At 37.5% G+C, this 26,366-nt stretch overlaps 1 protein-coding gene and 1 pseudogene across 3 annotated transcripts in view; one reads left to right on the plus strand and one right to left on the minus strand.

The window, feature by feature from the left end:
* PSEN1 (presenilin 1) overlaps positions 1-26,366 on the minus strand; it is a 74,525-nt gene that overhangs the window by 38,963 nt on the left and 9,196 nt on the right. For all 3 annotated transcript variants that reach the window (XM_001368184.4, XM_016427518.2, XM_007472874.2), the window contains 3 exons: positions 22,921-23,066; positions 3,118-3,377; positions 2,232-2,373 (listed from right to left, as the gene is read on the minus strand). In XM_001368184.4, coding sequence (XP_001368221.1) covers positions 2,232-2,373; positions 3,118-3,377; positions 22,921-23,007 — 489 coding nt within the window. In that variant the 5' untranslated portion in view covers positions 23,008-23,066. The remainder of the gene's footprint in view (positions 1-2,231; positions 2,374-3,117; positions 3,378-22,920; positions 23,067-26,366) is intronic.
* On the plus strand, positions 23,279-24,725 carry LOC100024613 (tubulin alpha-1C chain-like; annotated as a pseudogene).

Here is a 26,366-nt window from a genome sequence, read left to right on the forward strand (position 1 = left end):
AATAAAGGGAAATGAACCCCAGTTCAACATACCAGCATACATAGAAAGAAAATAGAGAAGTTTATTGCAAAAATAATAACAATAACAGCTAGCATTTATAGAATGCTTAGGCACCGTATTAAGATGCTAATGTTAATTTGCATAACAACATTGGGAGATAGGAACAAATATCTCCCATTTATAGTTGAAGAAACTGAGGCAGACAGAAACTAAGTGACTTCACCAGGGTCACCCAACTATTAAGTATTTAAGACCTCATTTTAACTCAGATCTTCCCAACTTCATGCCCAGTACCATTTAGTGCATCACTTAACTGTCTCAATTATCAAGAATGATCAAGTATGTGTGAACTTTAGATTACTCTGCCCTACTTAGTCTAACAAAATCAGGAATGTCTACACCCATACTTAAGGATTAAGTATTTAGGAGGATGGCCTATGACAGACATTTGCTAGCAAATGACATATCAGAAACAACTGACAGACCCCTGGGCTGTCCTAAGTTAAGCCTAAGATATCATTGGTACATATGAGATGCAGGAAAGTGATATAAAACTGTCTATATATTTCGCGTCACTTCCTCTCTGCGGCCTCTTTCCCCAGAGAGGTGGCTCTGGCTGGGCAGCGTGCTAAGAGTTCCAGAATCTTGGCATGGTGGCAGCTATTGTCCGGTTTGGAGGTGAATTTTCCTTGATACTATACTGGGAGAAACTGAGTAGCTAGTTCAGGTTTAGGCATCTTAGCTGAGCTCTCTTGGAGTTTAGGCTAATACTTTCTCCTTACCTTCCAAACACTATTCTCTTAGAGAAAGTCTCTAATCTTTCCCCTGGCACAGGCCAAGTGGGAGAAATCTTTTGCATCTTTTCCCTCTCCCTTCTCCTAAATTTCTTTCCTCTATATTAATTAAAATCACCATAAATTTCCAGCTGACTTAGGTATTTTATTTGGGATATTCCCTGGCGACCAAAATTAATTTAGATTAGGTCACAAACCTAAAATTATCCTTACATGTGAAATAAAGAAAGATCAGAAAAAGCAGGTAGAATTCAGAGTTTGTGTTACACAAAGAGATGAGAAATGCAGATAAAGGGAAGTTTCAAGCAAACAACAGTATGCAAATGTATATGGGAGATAAGAGATAAAGAATAAGTCAAGGATTTGCATGGTTTTTTTTTCTTCTTTTGAGTAGTGCTGACAAGTATAATATTAAACTAGACCCACAACACTCTTAAATCTTCATCTTCCAACTGAAGGGAGAGAATAGTCATTCAATGAAGTTATCTCTTTTACTTAATTAGAAATCACTAAACAGCATGAAAAGAATATTACTATGTTTCCCAATGCAGAAGGGGTTAACTTAAGAATAAACAGTTCTCAAAAGAATTGCAAACAAAAATCCCATGAAATATTGCTCCCAATCACTAATAATGAAAAATACAAATCAAAAGAATGTTTAGACTTCATCTCACATTCAGAAAACTGGAAAAGAGAAAAAATGAAAATAGCTAAAGTAATAGAAGCTGTTGGAAATCAAGTAAACCCAATAAACTGTTGGTGAGATGTGAACCGGTCCCACTAGTCTGGGTAGTAATTGGGAAGAAGCCAACTATAATTGTCACAAATGGACACAAAGTAGATGCCTACAAATTATGGAACAGAAGAACAAATTGTGGTACACCAACATAAAAGAATATATTGTTTCATAAGAAATGATCAGTGTGTATTGCATTTCATTGGAGAAGCATGGCATATTCATTGCATGAACTAATATAGAAGATAATAAAAAGAACTAGGAAAATAATATACACAATGATAATGATATAAATGGGAAGAACAAAAAAGAATGTTAGCAAACTTGACTGCAAAGAAGAGAAGAGAAATGTATCTGCATCCCTTCTTTGAAGAAGTAAGAGAGTGTGAGTGCTGGATATTAGATATATTGTCAAGACTTGGCTGATAATGTTTAAGCTCTACTGAATGTTCCCCCCTCTTATTTCTTTTTATTTCTTTGTTATAAGGTATACTTTTCTGGGTAGTCAGGGAAGAAAGAATACATTAAAAAACAAAGATGATATAAAAAAAGCTATATACGTCAATTACTCTTCAAAAAGCTTATGATGATTTTTCTTGGTAAAAACTGGAAATAAACATAAAACAAACTGGCAAAACTGGAAGAAAATCATCATAAAAAAGTCATGACATTAAGCCAGATTCTAATGTTTTTTATCTCACCTTATAGCACCTATATTTATAAAGTACCACTAATAGGATGGTCATAACCACAATAACACTGATCATGATGGCAGCATTCAGAATGGAGTGCAGTGCTCTCTGCCCTACAGTTTCTGTGTCTTCAGTGAAAGGAGTATAAATTCTAAAAGAAAATGAAACACAATGAAAGTTCAATGCTACATCAGAGTACTGTCTACTTCCCCCCAAAATGCAGAACATAACTATCATTTTTTAAAAATAATTTTATGAGTGTGTACGTGTGCATGCATGTGTGTGTTTATTCTGATTTCCAGCAAGACACTGGCTCCATCTAGTGGATGCTCAAACTTTCTTCATTCCCTGCTTGCTGATACGCTGGACAAAGAAATAGATTTATATTATAAACAAGCTAAAGTTGATGAAACAGTTTGTCATTTTTTACTTTAACTCTAAAAAAAACCCCTTGAATGCACGATGACTAAAAATTAAATTAAATCCTAAGATATATCCCAGACAACAGAGATCATTTCTATTTGGCATTAGAAAATTATCTATAGTAAAGATTTTCAAGCTTTATTACTTATTGTCCCCAGTATATTTCTTTTAAGCCACCTCCTCTGAAAGCTCCCACAAGAAAACAAAGTTTGATCTTGTAATGCCCTAATGTCAGCAAAAATATGTTTTCAAATTTTTCAATACAGCTTCCCCATCCCATTCAAAACACTTTTTTGAATGGGATCCAATATCCCATCTTCCCCTCATCAAAAAACAATTTGCTTTTGAGCATCAGAGGAAGACTATACAATTAAAGCATCTTTATTACAAAAGAGACCTGTAAAAGTGATAACGGAATCTCTAAACCATCTCCCTGTTTTAGAGAAAAAGAAAATAAGTGTATCATACATACAATTGTCCATCCTTCCGGGTATAAAAGCTGACGGATTTGATGGTGGCCACAACCACCACCATGCAGAGGGTGACTGGTACAAACAGCATGATCACATGTTTGGCACCATATTTTAAAGTCAGCTCTTCATCTTCTTCATCATCGTTTTCCACCACCTGCCTTGTGCCACCCTGGGGTTGTCCATTAGTCTCTGCCTCAGAGTTATTACCATGCCGCCGCCTTTCACTGTGTTCATGGCGCTGTCTTTCCCTGCCATCATTCTGAAAAACACAAAAAATACTTTTTCAGTAAAACACATTCTTAGCAAAACTGTGCCATGAAGCCAGAAGGCCTGGAGCTAACAAATTAATTATAATAAGCATCAATAATGAGAGCAATCTAACTTAGAGGCAATTTAAAAGATCCTACCATACTGGCCTATTCACTCTTTGCCCAAATGTGTTGTCTCTTTTATATTTCTGCTCATGCCATTTTTTTGGCCAAATATGCTCCTCTTCCCATTCTTCCCTACTGAAATCTTCATCCTTTAAAACCCAGTCTACCTGCCTTGCCTTCCTTAATCATTTTATAATCATTTTACAACACCTACAACATTTTGTTTATATTACTCTCATTGGTGGTAGTACATAGTGCAGTATAAAACTTAGTTGTACTATAGCGTAATTTAGCTTTAAAGGTGGCCTTGCCCACAGCAAGCATATAAATGTTTGTTGAATTGATGAATGAACCTTCTTGACTTTTGTTTTCTTCATGGAAGGGAAAGGACTGCTATATTTGTTTTTATATCTCCAGCATCAGCACATTAATTTGTACATAGTAAATACATAATAAAAATTTGTGGAATTGAATTCTTCTAGTCTCTCTTCCTTCAAGTCAATCACTTTTCTTGGCTTTACTTATCCACCATCATTTACCTTAGTTTTGATTTTCTTCATGACCTTACATGGACCTTGATAATGAGGCCCAATTTTATTGGTAAGCATACAGAACATTCACCATCAATTTTCTACACAAAGTTTGTGAATTATGACATAGTTGACAGTCAAATCATAGTGGATCTAGGTTTGGTTGGGAACAGTACAACACTGCTGACTGTAGGATAGTGCTAAACCAACCTTACCTAACATATCCCCAAGAAAAGGTGAGTGAACCTTTGGATCTTTGTGGGGTGTTAAGGATTATCATTTTACTACTATGCATGTGTCTATATAAATGATGACTGTTCAACAATATGTGGATGTCTAACCTGACGTGTCAATAAAATGCAAAGTAAATCAAAATGGAAAAAAACACCTAACCGCATCTCCTTCAGTTATGAATGAATTAATTTATTAAGTCAATTATAAAATCTACAATCCATAACAAATTCAGAAATATTACTTGGGCATTTGAGCTTATAATGAAAATTGATGAGCCTTTTCAGCTTATATTAGATCAGTATATTTAAACATAGCCTGTGTTCCTTTCTCCTTTAACATATTTCTATTTGATTACTACTTTATTATTGAATTTGGAATTCAAAATTTTTTAAAAGGAATGTTAAAATAAGTAATGAAAATTAAAAACAAAAAACAAAATAAGTATTACCATTGTAGTCACTAAAATTTTGTGTAATTTCAATTTATAGGTATATTTAATAGAACTAATTGCTGCAAAGTTTAACAGGACTTAGTACTAATATTAATAAAAATAGAACCTAAAAGCACTTTTAAGGTTTACAAAGTGCTTTACTTATGCTATCTCTTTTGATCCTCATAACAATCCTAGAAAGTAAACAATCCATTTTATAGATAAGGAAACTAAGGCAAATGCAGGTAAGTGACTTTCTTCCAAGGGTCATATAGCTAGTAAGTGTCTGAGACCAGATTTGAGCTCAGAAAGATGTGTCTTCCTGACTCCAGGTCCAACACTCTATTCCCTTCTCCACCAAGCTGACTCTTTTGCTGAATACAAGATAATACATAATAATGGTCAACACATAATAATTCCTTAATAAAAATGCCTTTTCTACATTATCTCAGTATCAACAACCTTCCGAAGCAGGTACCATCATTTTCTTTATTTTATAGATGAGGAAATCTAGGCACATAGGTCCAAGGTCACAGAGCTAGTAAGGGTCTAGAGAAGAATTTTAATTCATAGCTTCCTGACTTTGGAGTATAGCTATCCTCTTTTTCCAGACTTCAATCATTTATTCTTTTCAGCTTTGGTTTGAGAAACAAAAAAGTAAGAACTATCTTGGAATTTAGTAATGCTTGCTACTTCTTCAAAATATTCTCATTCTCCTAAAAAATACTTCACTTAGGTTACTCTTCATTGATTAGTGAAGGTTATGTTGCTTACACTTCCTCAACTCCCAGTATAACCTAACTTCAGCACTTAACTGCCCTCTTAGCAACATTTGACACTACTGGTTACTCTTCCCCATCCTTTCCTACCCCCTCCCCCAATATTCTCTTCTTCCTAAGTTTTCCTGAATGCTTTTTTCCAAATTATTCTCTTATCTGTCTAACTGAACCTTCTGTTTTTTACAGGATCATCATCCATGCCCCACCCCTGATGTGTATGTGGGAATATCCCAGAGCTCTGTCTTGAGCTCTCTTCTCCCTTTTAATTTTCTCTCTCTTTATAAAAATTCCATTAGCTTCCATCCCAGCACTATCTTTCTATGCAAATGACTCAAATTTACACATCCCTTCCTCATTTCTCTTAAGCATCACTCCCATATCATTAACTGTAGTTGGACACCTTCACTGGGATACCCGGATACCCCATAGGTACATCCCAAACACAACTCATTATCTTTTCCTGTATGCCCCACTCTCCCAATTCCTTATCTCTGTTAATAGCACTACCAGGCTTCCAATAAGTCACACGGGTTCTCAACTTTGGAACAACCAGTTAGAAAGTTTTGTCAATTGTATTTCCATAACATCCTTGGAATCTGTCCCTATTCACCACTTGACTACCATTCTGGTTCAGGGGCCTCAACACTACTCCCTTGGGCAATACAAAAACCTATATTGTTTCTGCCCCAAGTCTCTTCTCTCTCTCTAAACTGTTCTTTATATAGTTTATAAACTGCTAATCCTAAAATATAAGCCTAATATTATCACTCCCCTATTTGAGAAACTCTGGTGAACAAAAAAAAGTTTTAGTGGTTCCCTATATCCTCTAACATAAAATACAAACTTTATTTGGCATTTAAAGGCCTTCAAAATCTGGCAATATCCAGTAACAACTAAAATTCTCCAGAAAATATTTCTTCTTCTTTAAAAGCAAACAAACAAACACAAAAATATCCTCTTACCTTCCATCTTAGAATCAATACTGTGTATTGGTTCCAAGGCAGAAGAGCTGTAAGGGCTAGGAAATGAGGGTTAAGTGACTTGCCCAGGGTCACACAGCTAGGAAGTATCTGAGGACAGGTTTGAACCCAGCCAGGACTTCCCATCTTTAGGTCTGGCTGTTATTATTGATCAGTCAAGACATCCTAACTAAAGTCAAATGATTCTCCAGACAACAGAATCAAAAGACAATGGAAACTCTTGGCCCAGGCACCTATTTGCATTTTGGGGAGTTCTTCCCTTGAGAAGTCAAAGACATTTTTATTTTGAAATCATCTAATTAGAGGGTGGTCCATCAAGCTCTCAGCCCTTCCTCACACTGACAAGTGAAGGTTTCTACACATACTGGGAAAAGTATCATTGTAGAGCTTTCCTATTAGCCACAATCTATGAAAGAATCACATTCCTAAGGACAAAGAAAATACAAAAATCTATGACTAGACAGGGCCAGGTCCAAGACCTGGCTCAAAAATTCTTCCTATTATATAGGAATTGATTTGGGACCTTTATAATCCAGGACCCTGATATAAATATAGCAAATGGAAAATAAATTTTTACAACCCTATGGTACAGTGGGGAAAACAGTGGTTCTAATCAGAGGACCTGAATTTAAATCCCACCTCTCAAGTTTGAGTGAATCACTTCACCTCCAAGGGCCTCAGTTTCTTCAACTAAAAGGACAGGCTTAAATTAGGTGGCCTCTTATGTATCTTACAGCTTTAGATCAATTATTCTATCTTCCATATTGATTTTATATCACTCCTCCTTCACATACTCTACACTCCAGCCACAAAATCTGGCTTGCTGTTCCCCAACCACAACATTCCATTGGCTATCTCCATGCCTTTGTACAGTGCACACATCATGGCCAGAATGTTCTCCCCTCTTTATATTCACTTCCCATACTAGTTCCCTCCTTTAAAGATTCAGCTTAAGTGTCACTTCCAATAAAAGTCCTCTTAAGGGATCAGAGCTTTAGAACTGGAAGTGACCTTAGAAGTCATATCATAACGAGGGGATGCCCATCAATTGGGGAATGGCTGAACAAATTGTGGTATATGTTGGTGATGGAATACTATTGTGCTAAAAGGAATAATAAAGTAGAGGAATTCCATGGAGACTGGAACCACCTCCAGGAAGTAATGCAGAGTGAAAGGTGCAGAACCAGGAAAACATTGTACACAGAGATTGATACACTGTGGTATAATCAAAAGTAATGGAATTCTCCATTAGTGGCGGTGTAATGTCCCTGAACAATCTGCAGGGATCTAGGAAAAAAACACTATCCATAAGCAGAGGACAAACTGTGGGAGTAGAAATACCAAGGAAAAGCAACTGCCTGACTACAACGGTTGAGGGGACATGTCAGAGGAGACACTCCAAACAAACACTCTAATGCAAATACTAACAACATGGCAATGGGTTTGAATCAAGAACACTTGTGATACCCAGTGGAATCACGCATAGGCTGGGGGGGTGGGGGGGAGGAAAAGAAAATGATCTTTGTCTCTAATGAATAATGCTTGGAAATGATCAAATAAAATATTATTTAAAAAAAAAAAGAAGTCATATCATCCAATTTCCCCATCGTATAGTTGAGTAAATTGAGGCCCACAGCAGCGAAGCAATTTGCCCAAGGTCAGGCATATCACAGAGAGCAGATGCAGGATATGAGTTTAGATACTGACTATAAATCCATTGCTCTTTCCATTGTACCATCCTGCTTCCTTCACTGTTAATTCCTTCCTAATTTCTCTGGTAGTACTTTGCTTGACTCAGGAAAAATGATCTGGTATCTCTTTTGCAAGTATGTTGTATTTATTCATTTGTACACATGTTGCTTTACCTCTGAGAGTACGGAATATTTTATTTTTGCCTTTGTATCCAAACAGTATCTAGCACATAGTAGGCATTTAATAAATGGTTACATATTGAACTAAATTTATAAGATGTTAAATCAATCCTGAAAAAGTTTATTAATTCTCTGTATACAGATATGCCACTTGAGCCCAAGGCTAGCTATTTGTTTCAATTTTCCAAGATTTCTCATTACTTCCCTCTTCACTCTCAGTTATTTTTTAAAAGAAGGGTGCCAATGACTAACATAGTTTAAGCGGAAAGATTAGTCACAATAAAACATAACTGAATGTGCTATATAATTATGGTAATCAGCTAGGTCTGGTTTGAAAAAAGGAGAAGACAACTTTAGAAGCAGGTGACTATAGGTATAAGACAGTGTGTGTGTGTGTGTGTGTGTGTGTGTGTGTGTGTGTGTGTGTGTGTGTGTGTGTGTAGTCAGATTCAGATGATGTCTAGTTTGTTGTACAGCCTTTATTTTTCATTTTTTTGGAATTTTGTGAAAATGCGTTAAGATGATGTAAAACCAAAAGGCTTGGGGGAGGGGGTCAGGATGATAGAAAAGAGAAAAGGAAGGGACCCACCTAATCTCTCCTAAAAACTTAAAAATAAAGCCTGAAAATGAATTCTGGAGTAGCAGAACCCACAAAAGGATGGGGGTAAACAATCTTCAAGCTCAAGAAAACTTTCAAAGTTTATAGGAAAGGTTTCTGGCACCAGGATAAGAGTAGAAAATATTAAAGTGAAGGCAATGCCCTAGTAAAATAGGCCAAGTCAGGTAAGGCCCCACCTTGGTAAGTCTACAGAAGCCTTAGGGGCACTTGAATCAGCAGCAGTAGTTTCCACAGTTTTCAATCCACAGATGGTAGATGGATCAGACAACTAGTCAGAAGGAAATTACAGGTGAGCCTTTGGTGTCTCTGGGAGCAGGACTCTGCTGCATTTATGTATGATATATATACAGAGATATAGTTTTAGATATTTATATTGATGTTGATATATGATCTATACTTAGATCATCCTACCTTGGAAGAACTCAAAAATTGTAGACCCCCAGAAGTAGCTCTGAAAGCAGCTAAACAAAAATACTGACTCTAGGAATAATGTCTCCTCTGTCCAGGAGCAGAGCCCTTCTTTAACAACTTTTTAAAGTTAAGAATCAAGAGGAGGCAGAATCAAGATGGTGCATAGAGGCAGCGAAAGTTCAGATCTCTGAAAACTCTTCCTCACCAACTAAAAACAAAATGTTCCTAGGAGACTGAAAACCAAATCTAACAACAGGACAGAGCTAAAGAACCCTCCTGCTAGACTCAACTTAAAAGGTACACCCCCCCCCAAAATCCTGAATTCGAGAACACTCAGGATTAAGAGGAAGGAAGAAGGAAGGTCCTAGGACCCCTGCCCCACCTACAGTACTGAGCCTCCAACAGTGGCTGAAATCTCAGGGTGGGCAAGGGAGCTAGTCTAGAGGGAGTACCTTGTGGGCAAAGATGTGTCAGGCTCAGGGCTTTGAACACAGGTGGTGGGGAGACAGCTGGAGGAGGACCTCAAAGAAGGCAGTCCAATCACAGCTGAGAACTCCATATTGCCCCCCAACCCCCAAGGTTTGCACATCCAGCTCAGCAAGCTCAACTCCGCTGGGCTTAACCGTATCAAGCTTCAGAGAGCAGGGAAGCTCAAGCTCCAACACCCCTCCACCCATAGACTGCTCTGAGAACCTTGCTAAGCTCCAAGGGTGAAGGTTGAAAGAAAAGCCCAAACCCACAAATCTAGCACATAATGAGAGGAATAAGACTATAGGCAACTACAGGGGGAAAAGAAGGTGCAAATATGAGCAAACAACAGAAAAAGAAAAAAGACATTGCAATCGACAGCTTCTATCCAGACAATGAAAAAAGAGCAAATGAAACAGAGGAGGATCAAGGAACGTCAAGCAAAAACACAGAAACCCCAGCAAATTGTACACAGGCTTTGGAAGAACTCAAAATACAATTCAAAACACAATTAAGAGAGGCTGAAGACAACTGGGAAAAGAATTTAAAAAGCAAGATAAGTCATCTGGAAACAGAGGCATTTGAAATAAAACGAGAAAATAGTATCTTGAAAGCCAAAATTAATTAGCTTGAAAATGAGGCAAAGGAGATGAAAGATGAGGCAAAGAAAATAAAAGATGAGACAAAGAAGATAAAAGATGACCTCTCCAAAGAAAATCAGACCAGAAGAAGGATGACCAAAAAGTCAGGGATGAAATTCAGTCTTTAAAAACCAGAATTCAACAATTAGAAGCAAGCGACTTCACAAGGCAGCAATAAACTATAAAACAAAATCAAAAGAATGAAAAAATTGAGGAAAATATGAAACACCTCATTCACAAAACAGGATTTAGAAAATTGGTCCAGGAGAGACAACTTAAGAACCATTGCTCTACAGGAAGAGCATGACAAAAGAAAAAGCCTGGACATCGTTCTACAGGAAATTCTCCAAGAAAACTGTCCCAACGTTCTATAACAAGAGGGAAAAGTGGAGATTGAAAGAATGCACAGATCACCTCCTATATTTATCCCCAACTGACAACACCCAGGAATGTTATAGCCAAATTCAAGAACTATCAGACCAAAGAAAAAATATTACAAGCTTCTAAGAAGAAGTCATTCAGATACCATGGAACTACAGTGAGGATAACACAGGATCTGGCTGCTACACCAAAGAATCTAAAGAAATATGATATTCTGGAAAGCAAGTGAACAAGGTGTACAACCAAGAATCAGCTACCCAGCAAAATTGACCATATTCTTACAGAGGAAAGAATGGTCATTTAATAAAATAGAAGAATTCCAAGCATTCGTAAAGAAAAAGCCATACCTGAACAGGAAATTTGATGCCCAAACACAGAACTCAAGAGAATCATCAAAAAGTAATTAAGAAAGGGGGAAAAACAAAAACAAACCAAAAAAACTTTTTTCAAGGGACCCAATAAGTTAAAATGATATGTATCCCAACAAGAAAAGAGGATATTGGTATCTCTTAAAAATTGTTATTATCACCTGGGTAGCTAGAAGAATTATATTTAAGGGGAACAGTGACAAACTGTATAGGTTGAAATGCCAAGACATAAATATGTATATATATAAACACACACACACACACACACACACACACACACACACACAACTAGAGTTTAAAAAAGAGGTTAATACTAAGAGAAATGGGAAAAAGAAACAAAATGGGTTAAATTTATATGTCACAAAGAAGCACATGGCGGGAGGGGGGGACAACACCAATACACTGGAAGGGAAAAGAACTTGGAGATAGGAAAAACTCAATTCTTACGTGCAATGAAATTGACTCGAAGAGGGAAGAACAATCAAATACATTGGGGAAGAGAATTGATTTGCACCCTATAGGGAAATAAAAGGGAAACAAACGAACTGGTAGGGAGAGAAGCAATACAAGGGAGGGCAAGAGGAGGGTAGTTTAAAAAGACTATGAAGAAAATAAGAATGGGGGGAGAAAAGGAAGTAAAATAAGGGTAGGAATTAAGGGGACTAATTAAAAACAAATCATTGGTGTAGAAGGAAATAGTAAAAGAAGAAAGGGCAGAACTAGGAGTGGAAATCAAAATGCTGGGAAATACACAGCTGGTAATGATAACTGTGAATGTGAATGGAATGAACTCACCCATAAAACGCAAGCAAATAGCAGAGTGGATTAGAAACCAAAACCCTACCATATGCTGTCTACAAGAAACACACATGAGGAAGGTAGACACATAGGGTAAAAGTTAAGAGGATGGAGCTAAATCTACTGGTCATCAACTGAGAAAAAGACAGAAGTTGTAATCATGATATCTGAAAAAGCCAGAGTAAAAGTAGATCTAGTCAAAAGAGATAGAGAAGGTAATTACATCCTGATAAAAGGCAGTATAGACAATGAGGAAATATCACTACTCAACATGTATGCACCTAATGGCATAGCAGCCAAATTTCTAAAGGAGAAACTAGCGGAACTTAAGGATAAAATAAATAGAAAAACTAAACTAGTGGGAGAACTAAACCTTCCTCTATCAGAACTAGATAAATCAAACAAAAAAGTAAATAAGAAAGAGATAAGAGAAGTGAATGAAATCTTAGAAAAATTAGAGTTAGTAGATATGTGGAGAAAAATAGGGACAAAAAGGAATACACCTTCTTTTCAGCAGCACATGGTACATTCACAAAGACTGGCCATGTACTAGTGCATAAAAACATTGCAAACAAGTGCAAAAGAGCAGAAATAATAAATGCAACCTTCTCAGATCACAATGCAATGAAAATAATAATTAGTAAGGGTACTTTGGAGAAGCGAATCAAAAATTACTTGGAAATTAAACAATACGATTCTCCAAAATCGGTTAGTTAAAAAACAAATCCTAAGGGGAAGCTAGGTGGCTCAGTGGATTGAGAGTCAGGCCTAGAAATGGAAGGTCCTAGGTTCAAATATGGCCTCTGACACTTCCCAGCTGTGTGACCTTGGGCAAGTCACTTAACCCCCATTGCCTATCCCTTACCACTCTTCTGCCTTGGAGCCAATACACAGTATTGGCTCCAAGACAGAAGGTAAGAGGTTTAAAAATAAAAAATTTTTTTAAATCCTAGAAATAATTAATAATTTCATTGAAGAAAATGACAATGATGAAACATCCTTTCAAAATCTATGGGATGCAGACAAAGCAGTTCGGGGGGGGGGGTGTTTATATCCTTCAGTTCATATATTAACAAAGGGAGGGCAGAGGTCAATGAATTAGTCATGCAAATTAAAAAACTAGAAAGTAAACAAAATAAAAATCCTCAGATGAAAACTAAATTAGAGAACCTAAAAATCAAAGGATAAATTAATAAAATTGAAAGTCAAAGAACTATTGATTTAATAAATAAGACTAGAAGCTGGTACTTTGAAAAAACAAATAAAATAGACAAAGTACTAGTCAATCTAATTAAAAAAAGGGAAGAAGAAAACCAAATTGACAGTATCCAAGATGAAAAGGGAGACCACATCTCTAATGAAGAGGAAATTAAGGCAATCATTAAAAACTATTATGTCTGATTATATGGCAAGGTAGGTGATATGGATGAATATTTACAAAAATATAAATTGCCTAGACTAACAGAGGAAAAAATAGAATACTTAAACAACTATATCAAAAAAAGAAATTGAACAAGCCATCAAAGAACTCCCTAGGAAAAAATCCCCAGGTCCAGGTGGATTCACAAATGAATTCTATCAAACATTCAAAGAACAACTAATCCCAATATTATACAAACTATTTGACGGAATAAGTAAAGAAGGAGTTCTACCAAATTCATTTTATGACTTATTCCAAAGCCAGGCAGGTCAAAAACAGAGAAAGAAAACTATAGACCAATCTCCCTAATGGAGATATATGCAAACATTTCAAATAGAATACTAGCAAAAAGACTCCAGGAGGCAGCTGGGTAGCTCAGTGGATTGAGAGCTAGGCCTAGAGAAGGGAGGTCCTAGGTTCTAATTTGGCCTCAGACACTTCCCAGCCATGTGACCCTGGGCAAGTCATTTAACCCCCATTGCCTAGCCCTTACCACTCTTCTGCCTTGAAACCAATACATAGTACTGATTCCAAGATGGAAGGTAAGAGTTAAAAAAAAAAAGACTCCAGCAAGTTATCACAATGGTTATTCACTATGACTAGGTAGGATTCATACCAGGAATGTAAGGAAAACCATCCACATAATTGACCATATTAACAAGCAAATGGACAAAAATCACATGATTATCTCAATAGATGCAGAAAAAGCCTTTGACAAAATACAACACCCATTCCTATTGAAAACACTAGAAAGCATAGGAACAGAAGGCCCTTTCCTAAAAATAATAAGCAGAATATATCTAAAACCATCAGCAAACAATGGGGATAAACTAGAAGCCTTCCCAATAAGATCATGAGTGAAACAAGGATGTCCATTATTACTTCTATTATTTAACATTGTATTAGAAACACTAGCAGTAGCAATAACAGAAGGTATTAAAATAGGCAATGAGGAGACCAAGCTATCAGTCTTTGCAGATGATATGATGGTCTACTTAAAGAATCCTAGAGAATCAACTAAAAAGGTAGTAGAAATGATGAACAACTTTGGCAAAGTTGTGTAAAACTTAAAAGTTCTTAGACTTATAAATGTTGGAAATTTCACCATTGGGAAATTTCATACTTGAAAAATTCCTATTGATAGTGGGAACTCTATTGGAATGTGAACCCCATTGGCATGAGAGGTTCCTCCTCCTCCCTTCTTAAGATTACTTTAGGACAGAAACCTTTTGCTGAACAATGGAAAGGGCTTTGACCTATGCTTAAGCATAGAACAGGAATTTCTTTGAGTCATGATTGATTTTAGAATTGATACAATAGAGATACTTGGAATGACAGAACCAGGTCTTAGAAAATACAATTTCCACCCCACTCAGTCCTAACAGGATTTAGGAAGGGCTGCAGCAAAGGATCAAGATTTAATTATTGAGAATATGACCTTCAACAGACATGTGCAAAACCAGAGACCTCTGGGCGGTCCTGGGTTAAGCTAGAGCCACCATTGGCACAGGGAAGACATGGACAGTGATTGGTAGATGTGAGAACTGAGGGGAGGGAACTTGGATGGTTTCCTTAAAGATAGAGGGGTCTGAGGACTGGTTGAGGGTTGGATGGAGAGGTTTTGGCTCTGAGAGGTGGTGCTTTGAGAGTCGGCTCTGAAGGAAGCTGGAGGTGGAGGCCCCTGAGACTGTTTCTCCATTTTGGGACTGATCTCTTTCCTTTGCCTCAGCTATCTAAGGACTTGGGCCTTTTGGCCCAGCCTAAACAGAAGGGGTATTTAAGCCCTATTCCCTTTTCTCCCCTTTTCTCTCTCCCTCTCTCTCTATCTCTAATACCTTTCTTCCTCCTGTTTGTAATTAAATTCCATAAAAGGTTGACTGCTGACTTGAGTTTTCATTTAGGAATTACATAGCTGAATTCCTTGGCGACCTTAAATTAATATATATCAGTCTTTTTAAGTGATTTCCTTGTCACAGTTGCAGTATACAAAATAAACCCATATAAGTCATCAGCATTTCTATATATTTCCAGCACATCTCAGGAGCAAGAATTAGAAAGAGAAATACCATTTAAAATCATCCTAGACAATATTATATACTTAGGAATCTATCTTCTGAGACAAACACATATGAAACTATATGAACACAACTTAGAAAACAATCTCCACACAATTAAAACTAAATCTAAACAATTGGAGAAACATCGATTGCTCATGGGTGGGATGAGCTAGCATAATAAAAATGACAATCCTACGCAAATTAATTTACTTATTTAGTGCCATAACCATTGAACTACCAAAAAACATTTTTACTGAATTAGAAAAAAGCATAACAAAGTTCATTTAGAAGAACAAAAGATCAAGGATATCCGGGGAAATCATGAAAAAAAAATGCAAAGGAAGGTGGCCATACAGTCCCAGATCTCAAACTATACTATAAAGCAGTGGTTATCAAAACAATATAGTACAGGCTAAGAGACCGAAAGGAGGATCAGTGGAAGAGTCTTGGGGTAAGTGACCTCAGCAAGACAGTCTATGACAAACCCAAAGACCCCAGCTTTTGGGACAAAAATACACTATTTGATAAAATCTGCTGGGAAAATTGGAAGACAGTGTGGGAGAGATTAGGTTTGGACCAACATCTCATACCGTACACCAAGATAAACTCAGAATGGGTGAATGACCTGAACATAAAGAAGGAAACTTAGTAATTCAGGTGAAAACAGAATAGTATAGATGTCAGACCTTTGGGAAAGGAAGGATTTTAAAACCAAGCAAGACTTAGAAAAAAAACATAAAATGTAAAATAAATAATTTTGATTACATCAAATTAAAAAGCTTTTGTACAAACAAAACTAATGCATCCAAAATTAGAAGGGAAGCACCACATTGGGAAACAATCTTCATAATTAAAAACCTCTGACAAAGGTCTAATTCCTCAAATTTACAAAGAGCTAAATCAATTGTACAAAAAAATAAAGCCATTCTCCAACTGATAAATGGGCAAGGGACATGAATAGGCAATTTTCAGTTAAAGAAATCAAAACTATTAATAAACACACGAAAAAGTGTTCTAAATCTCTTATAATCAGAGAGATGCAAATCCAAACAACTCTGAGGTATCACCTCACACCTAGCAGATTGGCTAACATGACAGCAAAGGAAAGCAATGAATGCTAGAGGGAATGTGGTGTAAAAATAGACTCGAATCCAGGACTTCAATCCCCAGAAATCCTTGCTCCACTTCCCCAGAATGCCCTCTAATCTCACTGAATTCTCACCTGGGCCGAGAGCGAGATGGGGTATTTAAACCTGGTTGTGAATAAGCTCGGCCTCTTTTGGACTTCTGTTTTGGAGCAGACACGTCTCTTTCATGATGGAAGGTTATCTTGTCTAGGCCTCTCTGGCCTAGGCATGTGCTTTCTTATTCTGTATTTTCTTTAATCCATAACTTTTAATAAACCTCATAAAAATATAATACTCCTTGCAGAGAGAAACTAATTTCTATCTTCCCTCAGTTTCCCCTAAATTTTAATCTTTACAGTTGGCTTACCACTTTGGGAAAACAAAATATCTCAATCTTCTGATTCTTTTCTGATCTTTAGTTCAGCTTTAATAGCTAGTGCCTAGAAATTTTTTTAAGCCACGTTTCTCTGGTCAAGGTTTTTTTACCCTTGCAAAGCTGCTGCTCATTCCAGCCATTAGATAGCTCACAGGCTCACTCCGGACCTGTTGCGTTTGCTGCTCACCTGGCCCCTGGCTGCTAAGTTCTGCCTGCCTGCCTGCCTGCCTGCCTGTTTCTCCTGCTGCTGCTCTTGGCCGCTCTGTCCTCACCTGGTGCTCCGGCTCCTGGCCCTGCGTTCCTGCCCCAGCCCACCCCAGTGGTCTCTCACCCATCTGGCCCAGCCGATCCCAGTCCAGCAAAAACTGGCCTCCGACCCAGACGGTTCATCGCTCAGCCCCAGAACTGAGGCTGCTGGTAGCAGATCCAGTATCTTCAGGATCAAAAACCAGCTGGTAAAAAGAAATGGGGGAGAGACAAGAGGGAAAGGAGAACAGGTAATTTTCCCTTAGGCTAAGTCTCCATGTGGATGGGGGTATTGACCACATGGGAGGATCATAGGAGGAGAGAGAGAAAAGGGAGAGGAGAAGAGAGAGACTTACAAACAGGAACTTAAAAACATGGCTATTTTACAAGAATATCTGTTAATTGCATTGATCCTTTTATTGACTTCACCTGTATATCAGGAAAAATATTTAGCTCCCTCGTACCATTTAGCTATGGGGAAAAAAATCTTCGGCTCAGTGAACTGGGAGCCAGGCCTAGAGACGGGAGGTCTCTGGTTGAAATCTGGCCTGAGACACTTCATGGCCGTGTGGCCCTGAGCAAATCGCTCGGACCTCATTGCCTAGCCCTTACCACTCTGCCTTGGGACAATAGACATTTAAATGGATAATTAATAATTAAAAAAAAACACACCAAAGAACTTTAAAGACTGGAGGTTATGATTTTTAAGGCATTTCAGACTCCAATTGTTATAAAAATCTCTGTATTTCTATTGCATTTTCCTGATTGTTTTGTTTAAGATATAACTTTGTGATTTTAAGTTCATATATTACTGGATTCAATATTATTCTGTTATACTGTTCATTTAATGTACTGAGTTTTGACTACTGTTATATTCTGTTGCTTTTCCCCTATAACTATTGAACAAATATCATTGTAATTCAGCCCATTATGAAAAAATAGCTTTTTTCTATTTTTGCCTTTGTAAATTGTCACATAGAGGATAGATGGACTCCAGAACTGGTTACAATTGCTATAACAACCTTTGGAAAATTTAATGTGCTAAATATCTCAAATGATTTTAAGAGTTTTTTAAATATGATTTTTGGAATTTTTTTTTAACAATCTCTGGTTATTTTGCCTGCCCCAACCACGAGGTAAGGCCCATAGCTGAAGTGAAATACAATTATAACCCCCAACCTTCCCACATTTCTAAATATGTGAATGGAAGTTGGGGCAGATAATCTCAGGGCATTTGTACCCCTAAAAAAGCCTCCAAAAAAAGGAGCACCTCTCATTTATACTCTTCAGCTCACTATTTTACTTCCACCAGAATGATATATTTTTCTTGATTATGTTCTTAACCCAAGATGAGTTTTACTTTATTTAAAAAATATGTTTAAATACCAAAGTTGAAAGATTGCTACGTTTGTAAAAAACTTGTGACAAATATCCATCAATTCATAGGTTTTTTAAAAATGCCATAGACCGTCTCTAGGCTTGGCTCTCAATCCACTGAGCCACCCAGCTGCCCCCTAAATCAGACTTTTTGCTAGATGATCTTATTTGATTCTTACCAATTCATTAACTTTCATGTAGCATCTTCCTATCCTTTTTCTCTTGTTCTCAATCTATACTATTAAATATATTTACAACAGGTGACTAGTCTACTTCATTGAGAGAAAAGAAAGGCCATCCAATGTGAAATAAAGCTTTACTAACCAAAAAAAAAAATGTCATAGAGCAACTTATGTGAAATATGATACGTGTGTTTGTTTGCTATTGTAATTAATTGGGCTATTGAGAATTTGGGGATATTGATAACTATATATTTGTACTACTGTTCTTTAACAATGAAAAATGTTACCTTGCTCAATTCATTTGCCTTATACTCACAGTGGAGCATGGCCAGATATTAAGAGGAAATGGATCTCATTTTTGGTGAGAAAGCCTTGTATTCTATATTTTCTTAGCTGACACAGAGTGTCAATGACTATAAGCTACATTTTTGAATTTTTAAAAGCTCTTTTATTATATTTTTCTTGCATGTACAATGTACTTTTTCAGTTTTTATTTTTTCTCTCCTTTTGATATCTGAAGCACATGTCACCAGCATTAAGATTTTCTTTAACTTTTTGACTTTTCAGTAATATAAGTTTAAGATACATTTGCAAATGCATGCCCCAAAAGCTTGAGACTATAAAAATGATGCCACTAATTATTTTAAAAAATTATGGGACTTTGCGTAATGATTCTGTCTGATTCCAGGACAAGATATACACAAAAGAGCCATTGCACAGAGCCAGAGAAAACCCAATCCAGGATGGATTGATGCACTTCTAGGCCAATACAAAGGTCTTGAACCTAGTGTGAAGACTCGAGGTTACTGTGTTTATCATTGCTAGACACTCACTCTGAAAATACTCACAGACGAGTATCCCCGAAACCTTGGCTCCAATAATCTGGTCCCCTTTTCTGCCTTTCATAGTGTGGTACCTTTCTATAGTCCTGGCTATTGACTGGGTAAATGCATCATTGCTTAGATCATTTTAATTGGGCCCTGATTCAAGGACCTGTTATAGATTTATTTTTCTTTTTACTTGGAATTTTTACACATAAGACTTTGATAGTCTATATTTTCATTGAGAAAATTTTCTTTTTTGTTTGGATTTTTCTGATGTCTTTTCATTTCTCTTGCCAATTGATTCATATACCTCATACCTCAGCCATGCATCCCTAAGTGATCCTGTATTTTTCAATCACCCTCTTAACGGGGAATGTAAAAAATATTATTATTTTAAATTACAAAGTTTAAATTCCTTTTGAGAAGAAATTTAGGTAAAGAAACATGATACCTCTCTGAATTCAGAAACTGAACTGTTGGAGAAGCTACCATGAAGAAGCCTCCAGACAACAAGCTGCACAAAAATGAACTTTGGGTGTAGTTGATTGAACATTTATTTGTATGTATACTTTTATGCCAAAGGGGATTGCCCCCTAACTGGCTTTTTGTCAACGCGTCCAGCAGTTAGTTTTTTTCTCTTATCCTCAAATTATTGTAATCTTTAAAATTGATTATGTTTTTATGATCCTTTGGGGAAGTCCTCCCCAGAGGATCAAACGGAGGAATGAAATCCCCAGAAATCCTTGCTCCACTTCCCCAGAATGCCCTCTAATCTCACTGAATTCTCACCTGGGCCGAGAGCGAGATGGGGTATTTAAACCTGGTTGTGAATAGGCTCGGCCTCTTTTGGACTTCTGTTTTGGAGCAGACGCGTCTCTTTCATGAAGGAAGGTTATCTTGTCTAGGCCTCTCTGGCCTAGGCATGTGCTTTCTTATTCTGTATTTTCTTTAATCCATAACCTTTAATAAACCTCATAAAAATATAATACTCCTTGCAGAGAGAAACTAATTTCTGTCTTCCCTCAGATTCCCCTAAATTTTAATCTTTACAGTGGCAAAGTCGGGACATTAATGCATTGCTGGTGGAGTTGTGAATTGATCCAACCATTCTGCAGGGCAATTTGGAACTATGCCCAAAGGGCCCTAAAAGACTGTCTGTCCTTTGATCCAGCCATAGCACTGCTGGGTTTATACCCCAAAGAGGTAATAAGGAAAAAGACTTGTACAAGAATATTCATAGCTGCACTCATTGTGGTGGCAAAAAATTAGAAAACGAGGGGATGCCCTTCAATTGGGGAATGGCTGAACAAATTGTGGTATATGTTGGTGATGGAATACTATTGTACTCAAAGGAATAATAAAGTAGAGGAATTCCATGGGGACTGGAACAACCTCCAGGAAGTGATGCAGAGTGAGAGGAGCAGAACCAGGAAAACATTATACACAGAGACTGATATACTGTGGTAAAATCGAATGTAATGGACTTCTCTATTAGTGACAATGCAGTGATCCTGAACAACCCGGAGGGATCTACGAGAAAGAACACTATCCACATCCAGAGTAAAAACTGAGGGAGCAGAAACACTGAAGAAAAACAACTGCTTGATTACATGAGTCAAGGGGGATATGGCTGGGGATGTAGACTCTAAATGATCAAACATCAACAATATGGAAATAGGTTCTGATCAAGGACAATGTAAAACCCAGTGGAATTGTGCACTGGCTGCGGGAAGGGGTGGGAGAGGGGAGGGAGGAAAAGAATATGATTCTTGTAACCAAGGAATAATGTTCTAAATTAACTAAATAAAATTTTCAAAAATATATATATACATATACACATATTAACTGGACTTTATCCAAAAACTTTTTTTCTAGCACACCTCTTAAAAAATTAAGTGGATATAAAAAAACATTTAATGAAATTATGCATGTTGGGGGAAGAGGAGAAAATGAGAAATTTTCAATTGACTCCATATGCTCTGGTGCATCTTGTGTGTACCTACAAAGTCACCCACCTCATAATAAAAACTTCTTGAAGAAAAGGGAAAAAAAACAAACAACTTTTCTTGGGGGCAGCTAGGTAGCTCAGTGGATTGAGAGCCAGGCCTAGCAATGGGAGGTCCTAGGTTCAAATCTGGCCTCAGACGCTTCCCAGCTGTGTAACCCTGGGCAAGTCACTTGACCGCCATTGCCTATCCCTTACCACTCTTTTGCCTTGGAACCAATACGCAGTATTGATTCCAAGACAGAAGTTAAAGGTTTAAAAAACAAACAAAAAAACAACCCTTTTCTTTCTGTCCAAGTAACAACTCTAAGACAGAAGGGCAAGGGCTAGGTAATTGGGGTTAAGTGACTTGCCCAGGGTCACATAGCAAAAAAAAAAAAAAAAAAAAAAAGGATCTGAGGTAAAATTTGAACCCAGAACCTCCTGGCTTCAGGACTGGTACTCTATTCACTAAGCCATTTAGCTACCCTAGAAGCAAAAAAATTTTTAAGGATGGACAGGGTGAAAAGAGAAAGGAAATAGGATAAACCAGTGGGAAGTAATTGGATAGAGGAAAATATACAGCAAAAAATTTTACAGTAAACTTCCTCTGATAAAGACCTCATTTCTCAAATCCAGAGAACTGAGTCAAATGTATAAGAATATAATTCTTCCACAATCGAGGAATGGTCAAAGGATATGAACATGTCATTCTCAGACATAATCAAAGATATTTATAGTCATATAAAAATGCTCTAAATCACAATTTAATTAGAGAAATGTTAATTAAAACAATGATGATATATCATCCCGCACCTACCTGATTAACTAATATGACAGGAAAGGAAAATGACAAATGTTGATGGGGATATGGAAATTGGAATACTAATGCACATTGGTGGAGCTGTTAACTAGCCCAACTCTTCTGGAGAATTTAGAACGCAATACAAATAGCTATAAAATTGTGTATGCCCTTTAATCCGGTATTAACACTACTAGATATGTATTCCAAAGAAATCAAAGAAAAGGGAGAAGGACCTTTACGTTCAATTATATGTATAGCAGCTTTTTTTGTGGTGGCAAAGTAGAGGCTGCCCATCAGCTAGAGAATGGCTAAACAAATTGTGGAATACTATTGTGTTATAAGAAATGATGAGCAAAATGCTCTCAGAAAAACCTGGACTTACATGAATTGATGCAAAGTGAAATGAACAGAACCAAAAGAACAGTGTAACACAACACAATACTATGCAATGATTAATTGCAAATGATAGTTATTCTCAGCATTCTCTGAAAAAAAAATAAAGGAAAAATTTTCACTATACCTGGTTACGTACTGTATTGCTCATATGGCTATCTTCTGTCATCTGAGCATTCTGGAAGTAGGGTAAGGGTGCAGACAGCTCAGTCATTGGAGCAGTCTTACAGACACACTTCTCTTTTCCACAAAAACACAAAATCTCTTGCAATGCTGAAAAACGGAAAAAAGAGAATATACTTTTGTCTTTAAAAAAAGAAAAAAACAAACACACCTCATGTATGTACATGTTACAAAAGCAACTCTTTAAAAAATATACCCTTCACAAACTTTTCTCCCGGAGACTTCCTAACGGTCGGACGGTGAGAAACTTGTACCCCCCCTCCTCTCCCGTCTTTTCCACTTCTTCTTGGGCCAGCAGACTCCTGCAATCCTGTATCATGCGTGAGTGCATCTCTATCCACGTTGGCCAGGCTGATGTCCAGATTGCCAATGCCTGCTGGGAGCTGTACTGCTTGGAACATGGTATCTAGCCTGATGGGCAGATGCCAAGTGACAAGACCATTGTAGGAGGAGATGACTCCTTCAACACCTTCTTCAGCAAAATGGGGGTTGGCAAGCATGTCCACAGAGCAATGTTTGTAGATCTGGAACCAACTGTCATTGATGAAGTTCGTACTGGAACTTACCGCCAGCTCTTCCATCCTGAGCAGCTGATCACTGGCAAGGAAGATGCCGCCAATAACTACGCCCGTGGACACTGCACTATTGGCAAGGAAATCATCAACATGGTTCTGGACAGAATTCGGAAGCTTATGGATCAGTGCATGGGTCTTCAAGGCTTCTTGGTTTTCCACAGCTTTGGTGGTGGGACTGGCTCTGGTTTCACCTCTCTGCTGATGGAAAGGCTGTCTGTTGATTATGGCAAGAAGTCCAAGCTGGAGTTCTCCATTTACCCAGCCCCACAGGTTTCCACCACTGTGGTTGAGCACTACAACTCCATTCTGACCACTCACACCACCCTGGAGCACTCTGATTGTGCCTTCATGGTAGACAATGAGGCTATCTATGATATCTGTCACAGAAACCTTGATATCGAACACCCAACCTACACTAATCTAAATCGCCTTATTAATCAAATTGTGTCCTCCATCACTGCCTCTCTGAGATTTGATGGTGCCCTGAATGTTGATCTGACAAATTCCAGACCAACTTGGTGCTCTACCCCCGAATCTATTTCCCCCTGGCCACATCCGCCCCAGTCATCTCTGCTGTGAAAGCCTACCATGAGCAGCTGACTGTAGCAGAGATCACCAATGCTTGCTTTGAGCCTGACAACCAGATGGTGAAATGTGACCCTTGCAACAGTAAATACATGGCTTGCTGTACCATGAGGATGTGGTGCCAAAAGATGTCAATGCCGCCATTGCCACCATCAAGACAAAGAGAAGCATCCAGTTTGTGGTTTGGTGCCCAACTGGCTTCAAGGTTGGCATCAATTACCAGCTTCCCACTGTGGTTCCTGGTGGTGACCTGGCCAGGGTACAGAGGGCTATGTGCATGCTGAGCAACTCTATAGCCATTGCTGAGGTCTGGGCTCGCCTGGACCACAAGTTTGATCTGATGTATGCCAAGCGTGCCTTTGTTCACTGGTATGTCAGGGAGGGCATGGAGGAAGGAGAGTTCTCTGAGGCACGGGAGGATATGGCAACCCTGGAGAAGGATTATGAGGAGGTTGGAACAGATAGTGCAGATGGGGAAGATGAAGGTGAGGGATATTAATGTGTATTGTTTTTCTTGTGCTACGTCTCTTTTTCTATTTTGTGATAATGTCTTCTTTGATCACTAAAATTCAATAAAAATTAAATTTGCCTTAAAAAAAAATACTCTTCAATATAGCCAAACTATATTGGGGGCCCAAAGGGTTACTATTCCTTTTTTTTTTTAACCCTTACCTTCCATCTTAGAATCAATAGTGTGTTCCAAGGCAGAAGAGTAGTAAAGGCTAGGCAATGGGATTTAAGTGACTTGCCCAGGGTCATACAGCTAGGAAGTATCTGAATCCAGATTTGAACCCAAGACCTCCTGTCTAGGCTTGGTTCTCCATCCACTGAGCCATCCAAATGCCCCTGCTATTACTTTTGAATTATACTAGGAGCTGTAGTTCTCAGGCTAGATTCCATCAGTTCACTTTGGGTTGAACAATTCACCCTGTTGAATTAATTCATGCTAATCAAATACTCATAAGATCAAGCAATAAGCCAGAAAGCAATTCTATTAATATAAATGAAAAATATACTTTGTCTGGGTTGTCTGAGAATCAGTATTGATGCCAGAAGAAAGCATTCTCTTCCTTATGAGTGAGTTTATTCAGGAAACAACTTATAAGATTAAAAGGCTAATGAAATATGGAATTAAAGGAAGCTGAATAATATTTAGAGAAATGTTCTTTAAGCTAGAGTCGACTGATGAATTGCCAATCTCCATTATCTAGTTAAAGAACAAGAAACAGGAGAATCCAAATATCTTCCCTCCTCGAGTCAATCTTATATAAATTCTTAATCATGAGCTACTCTTCTGTTTGAGTTCCATGCTAGAGCTTCCTTTTAAAAATAATCTTTATGATAATAAGGAAAAATACTTCTACAAAAATATTCATAGCTGCGCTCTTTGTGGTGGCAAAAAAACTGGAAAATGAGGGGGTATCCATCGATTGGGGAATGGCTGAACAAACTGTGGTATATGACGGTGATGGAATACTATTGTGCGGTAAGAAGTGATGATCTGGAGGCTTTCCAAATGAACCGGGAGAACCTCAACGAACTGATGCAGAGTGAAATGAGCAGAACCAGAAGAACATGTACACAGAAAGTAAAACATTGTGGAAAAATCCAATGTATTAGACCTTGCTACTAGTAGCAATGCAAAAAGCCAGGATACTCCTGAAGGACTTATGTAAAAGAATGCTATCTGCATTGAGAGAAAGAACTATGGGAGTAGAAATGCAAAAGCAAAATATACAACATCACTTATTGCATATATATATATATATATATATATATGAGTATGTGATTTGAGGACTAGGCTTTAATTTAATTTCATTTTAAAAAATTGCTCTATAGCAGAAATGAATAATATGGAAATAGGTATTAAGTGACATTTGTACAATCTAGTGGAATTGCTTTTTGGAGTAGGGAGGGAAAGAAAATGAATCATGTAAACATGGAACAATATTCTAAAAAATAAATTAAATTAAATTAAAAAAAATAATAATCTTTAAATTCTACAAGTTTCATTTACATTTATTATCTCCTCTGATATCACAACAATGAGCTAAGGCAGATACCATTATTGTCATGTGACAGGGGAGGAAAAAGAAATGCAGAAGTTTGCATTACCTCATATCATTAGTGAGGAAAGAGCCAAGTAATTCTTCTCATGCTATCCCAAGCTCTTTACTCTAAGCCATGCTATCTTATTTAAAAGAATACTTCCACTACAATATGGAATAGT

Source organism: Monodelphis domestica, chromosome 1 (genome assembly GCF_027887165.1).
Source record: "Monodelphis domestica isolate mMonDom1 chromosome 1, mMonDom1.pri, whole genome shotgun sequence".
NCBI lineage: Eukaryota > Metazoa > Chordata > Mammalia > Didelphimorphia > Didelphidae > Monodelphis > Monodelphis domestica.